At 36.8% G+C, this 5,552-nt stretch overlaps 1 protein-coding gene and 1 pseudogene across 1 annotated transcript; one reads left to right on the top strand and one right to left on the bottom strand.

The window, feature by feature from the left end:
- Positions 1-299: 299 nt before the first annotated feature.
- LOC147481984 (protein FAR-RED IMPAIRED RESPONSE 1-like) lies at positions 300-2,324 on the bottom strand (annotated as a pseudogene).
- A 1,235-nt stretch (positions 2,325-3,559) lies between these two features.
- Positions 3,560-5,085, top strand: LOC147481983 (F-box protein SKIP27-like). Its single transcript, XM_086578203.1, has 3 exons — positions 3,560-3,981; positions 4,161-4,480; positions 4,571-5,085. The coding sequence occupies exons 2-3, from the start codon at positions 4,172-4,174 to the stop codon at positions 4,799-4,801; spliced, it is 540 nt and encodes a 179-aa protein (XP_086434329.1). The 5' UTR covers positions 3,560-3,981; positions 4,161-4,171; the 3' UTR covers positions 4,802-5,085.
- The last annotated feature ends 467 nt before the right edge of the window (positions 5,086-5,552 follow it).

Below are 5,552 nucleotides of genomic sequence, written 5' to 3'. Positions count from 1 at the left end.
TTGTTTGCAAACCTTCTCCAAATCTAAATCATTCATTGTATTTTCAATTGTGCTTATCCCTTTCTTCTTTCCTTGGTTCATTTTAACGACTTGTTCTCGCTTTCCCCTCTTTCTTCTTCTTTTCTTGCAACTTTTTAACAGCTTGTTCCGGCTTGCTTGTCTTCCGCTTGAAAGGTGGGCGACGCACCAATTTAACCGATTGAGGACTACTGAATAAGGCCATTATCCTTAGTTGTAGTATGAACATTACCACTAGTTTCACATGCGATGGGTTGCTCACTTCCACATGTAGTAGGTGACTACTTCGCACATGCTCCTTCACCTTTCTTTAGTTCATTATTCAAGCCCTTAATCCACTTCATAACAATATTTGTTTTATCTTCATTATCGGTTGCCAAGTCCGCTATTTCATAGAAGGCATTACACATCCTATCAAAACGTTCATTCTCAGGGTTTTGCATCCAATCAAAGTAACTGATTTTAACCTTTGTATGACACCTCTTTACATCTTTCCTCCATCGATGAAGAATGTACTTTTCAGGTATATTTTGAATCTTTTTTTGAATCAATACGACAATAATGTGTTTACATAAGATTCCTCTAAACTCAAACAAGCGACAATTGCACTTGATGTCACTGTCATCTGGGTTGAAGCAAACTGTAAAAGTAAGTTGCAAATTTACCTCTCCAACCATAACATCTTGAAATTTCATACACCTCAATGCCACATTCCTTTTTAACCGAAGACACATCAAGTAGAGAGCTTCCCGTTAACTCCTTCCCGAAACTCCTTGAATTTTGCGGTTGTATAAGCATCCCGAAATTGTTTCTCAATTTTATAGTGAGTAATACATGGGACCGGGAGTTGAAGGAATTAAAATCTTCTTGGTTTTCTTTTCAGCCTTGCTCCGTAATGCATTCTCATATTGCTCGACAAATTGTTTCAATGTAGTCTTCGAATTGACATACCCGTCAAAAAATGCATTCATGCTCTCACTTCTTTGAGTACTTGACATTCCCACCCAAAAAATATCTTTTACAAATGCAGGAACCCAACGATGACTCTCCTTATACAAACCATCTAACCATCTATTTTCCTTAAGATCATACTTCTCAATAAACTTGTTCCATCTCCCTTCGAATTCGGTGGTTGTTAAGGAATTATAAACAGCTTGTTGCATCGCAAACTTAATTGACTCGTACTTCTTATGAACCCGTAATTTTTTAGGTAACTTTTTCATGATGTGCCATATACACCACCTATGGCGTGCATTTGGAAACACAATTTCTATAGCATTTTGCATGGCTTTGTCCTGGTCTGTAATTATTGCATTAGGAGCACGACCACCCATACAACCAAGCCAAGTCTGAAAAACCCAAGAAAAAGTCTTGGTGTCTTCACGCGATAGTAAAGCACAACCCAACAAGATTGACTGACCGTGATGATTCACACCCACAAAAGGAGCAAACGGCATGTCATACTTATTAGTTAAGTAAGTTGTGTCGAGCGTGATCACATCACCAAACTCCTCATATATCTTTGCTCGCTCCTTTGCGTCGCCCAAAATAAATTTCTTATTCTACCTTTGTCATCTAAATCCATGAGGAAATAGAAGTTAGAATTATCGCTTGCATTTTTGCGAAGTAATTACGAGCAATACCGCAAAGATCCCATTGCCAAGCCTTAACCGCCCGGATTTCTCAACATAATTACGACAATCTTTATCCAAATACGGCAGTTTATCAAGTCCACCCGCTTCTACCGCCAAAGAAGAATAACTTTTGTTTGGCCGAATACAGGCTTGATCATTTATCTCAAGTTTCCTTTTGACACGTCGATTCAATTTACGATTTCTTATGAAATATCGTGACTTTCCTAGACTCAAACCATGATTATGATCAAGTACTACGGATGTCACCCGCCACTTTCCATCAGAATCTAAAGCAGCTCTAAGCTTCGCATTACATTGGGTTTTTGTAACTGGATGCAATTTGAAAGCATTTCTTGAAGTGCTCTCTGTCTTGCCTGATCGAGAACATGTAAAAAGCACCCATCGAACCACCCCATCATCTCCCTTCGACGAAGACCTTTTCTTTATTGGAAACCCATTCTCACTACCGTATTTAGTGTAATATTCAAACAATCCTTCGGCAGTATCAAACACCATTCCTATTTCTGGATCTCCCACTTTTTCTTCTTGAGCAAATTCATTCTCCATACCCACATCAACATCAATTGTATCTTCCAATTCTTTATCATTGATACCCTCATCATCATGCATTTCTACACTTATATTGTCAAATTCATAAATTTCTTGCTCCATTCCTAAAAGAAAGAAGTAAACAATTACAAATAATTAAAACAGGTATATTACGATCAATAAGTTAAGGTGTTATTTGGTGCGTTTTTTTTTTTTTTTTTGAAAAAGAAGAGATGAGAGACGAAGGGTTTAATAAATCAAAAAATAAAACAAATAAAATAGGGTTTGGTTTAGGGTTGACTTTTGCTTAGATGGACTTGACAAGTCCGCGTCCACCTCAGTGTGTTGGTTGACTGTGTCAAGTTTCTGTGTCAGTGTAGTATTACTCAATATTAGGCCCTACAATACGATCACACCTGTTGAAATTTAAATTAAGGTCACTAAGCAATTCGAGGTTCAAAATATGTGTGATACTAAAACAAACATGGTCATTGTTGGTCTCTTGCCATTATCCATTCACTTTCACAACGAATTTCGTCAAGTGAAAATTGGTCGAAAGAACTAGAATTACACATTTTTATAGAAAAAACATCATGACATCAAACATAATAGTTCGAAATTTGCCTAGACTTAGAAAAGCAACATGATAAGCTGTAGTGCGTCAAACAAGAAGGTAACACGGGTTGCTGATAGAAATTGTTTGAAGCATCAGTTCAACCTAAACATTAAATAATTTCATTAATTAACTTAAATATATAAAATTATTTAAGACTTTAATTAATAAAAAAAATCAGATGGGTTTTAATTGAACCACTAGTATGAACCGGGACCGGTCTAACCCGATTCGGTTAAAAAAACCGGTTTTGAAAACTACAGTCGAAATAGGCAAATACCAAATACCATTCATCTGATTTCATTGGACTCCTTAACATGCCACACTGGCGTCTAAAGAAACCCACATTGCGCTATAGTTCGGGATTTCTGAATTTTTGGAATTCCAATAAATCTAAAAACTGAAATTCAATAAATTTCGACTCTATTATATTTAGAATTTCAAATTCTTTCGGAATTTCAATGATTTCAACACTATATTTGGAATTCCAATTTTTTAAAAAACTGAAATTCCGAACGGAATTCCGGAGTTTCGTTCGGAATCAGAACTATGCATTGCGCACAAGTGCACAACTTAAAATCAGATCATGGCCCAAAAATCCATAACTCTCCAAAATAGACAAACACCATTGATCTGATTTTCATTGGATTCCTTAAATTGCCACATGGCCAGAAACAATACAGAACCGACATTACAAGCAGTCAAGCACACCCTATAAACCGAGCAACCGACCAAACCCAGCATCAGCACACACGAACTTTCGCATCCAAATCTAAATCCTCTCCCTGCTCTCCCCAACCCACCACGTGTGAATTATAACGGCTACTTTTCTTAGCTCCTTATTTTAACCGAAGAAATTTAAAATAAGAAAAATATCCTAACCGACACGTGTGCACATTTGGCAAGATATGCTCAAAACATGAGACTAGAAACCTCTAGATTAAAACACGTGTAGGGACAGTATTGAAAGGTGAGCTAAACCGCGTACTTGTGTACACGGTAATGTTTGAGGGTTTTATATAAAGGTTCGAGAGGGCACAAATGTACAATATTATTCTAGATAGATTCTAAAGATCTTTGACTGCCACTCTAAAAAGTTTCCTTAAAACCTTCAGACTAGATTATTTTTAGGGTTTCTTGGAGACATTCTCTTTGGTTGTTTATCAGGTATTCATTTCTGTCTCTCCCTTTTCCCCTTTTTGGCATGTTTACATTTTAGGTGTTTACAAGCTTAGGGCAATTAGGTTTGGTGCAATTTCATTCATTTGGGGTTATTTTGGTCATTTCATTTTGAAATTAGGGTTTTATAATTGTTATTAACTTTTTTATATAATTGTGATTTGCAGATATTTATAAAATGGCGTTGCAAATGAAGTTTGGGAGTTTGTCAAAGTATGGTAGTTGGAATGAATTTGATTTTGATGAGATGGATAAAGACTTTGGTGTTGTACGATGCACTGGAGCTTTTGGAAGGAAACGAGTTGAGCCTTCCCCTTGTAGTTCTCCTTTTAGAACTCCATTGAAAAGGCAATGTAGTGTGAAGCTAAATTTCGATAAATCGTTATTGGAAGCGCTACCACAAGATATCTTGGTCAGGATATTGTGTGGAGTTGAACACGACGATCTTGAAAAACTTCAATATGTTTCAAGGTCTATTCGAGACGCTGTAAGTTTTTTGTTAAATGTATTGGCATTGATATATGTTGGTTTCCTATTGTTTGTCATTTCTGAATCAGTGTAAATTAATTATATGCAGACATTGATAGCTAAGAATTGGCACTTTGCATATCACACGCCATCGTCAAAGACTGCTTCTTTGAAGTCTTTTCGTATTGTGGATGATGAGTATTTCGATAGCCATCCAACGCCAAATGCCCCTGGACCAGGAAAGGGTCATTGGTCTCGAACCAAGGGAAGAAATCTTAGTGATATCAGTGTGGCCTTGTTTCATTCACCTGAGACAGATCGAGATTCCAGGCTAGGTTGATATGGAAGCAGAGTTTTGTTAGTTAAGTTATTTGGTATAGGTTAAACTTCCACTGGTGCTGTATTCAAGTTCTGACCGAGATGTGATTACTCGTTAACTTATTTGTGTATGTAGTAAATTGTTTAAACTCATTCTTCAATTGCTTCATTGAAGATGCATATGTTGTAATTTATCTTCTTGTACAAAGTTGAGAATGGGAGGGAAATGCTATTTAAAGTTTCTTTGACAGTGCAGGATGTATTGTGTACTACACTATTATTGAATATCATAGATGATTTTGTCAATTGTAATTTCTATTTCTGAACCTTTTCTTTTCAATTTGAATAAAGCTGCACTAGTTTGAATAATATTTAGATATGTGTAAATCTAGTCTCTATAAGTGTTGGCTGAATTTAATTGTTGCGTGGTCTGTATGTAAGAGCTTGCGTAAATGAAGAGGGAAGCAAAAGATGCCCAACTTCTGGAGGGCTAACATTGCAGAAATAGTGCAAAAATTTTCGCTGAAAGATTTGTAGTGGATGAGGAGGTGCACTGAAGGCAGATTCATGATTCATGGCATAGTTTTTCAACAGATATCAAGGAACTAGCCGCCCACACCAGCCAAAGCTAAGCTACTAAGTTGTGGACTAGGACGTCTTATAATATAGACCTTCGCAAAACTTCTTGCTACCCTGCTCTGCTAACCAGTCAGCTACTTGATTTGCTTCTTCCAACAATGTCGTCAACAAGCTCTGCATTTCTTCAGATCGGT

Source organism: Coptis chinensis, chromosome 8 (assembly GCF_015680905.1).
Source record: "Coptis chinensis isolate HL-2020 chromosome 8, ASM1568090v1, whole genome shotgun sequence".
Lineage (NCBI taxonomy): Eukaryota > Viridiplantae > Streptophyta > Magnoliopsida > Ranunculales > Ranunculaceae > Coptis > Coptis chinensis.
This window is presented reverse-complemented; position numbering and strand designations above follow the sequence as displayed.

Bases quoted from the DNA above. Each gene is read 5' to 3' on its own strand.
- LOC147481983 (XM_086578203.1), top strand. From the start codon at position 4,172: ATGGCGTTGCAAATGAAGTTTGGGAGTTTGTCAAAGTATGGTAGTTGG. The intron at 4,481-4,570 runs GTAAGTTTTTTG...AATTATATGCAG, and splicing joins CAAGGTCTATTCGAGACGCT to ACATTGATAGCTAAGAATTG.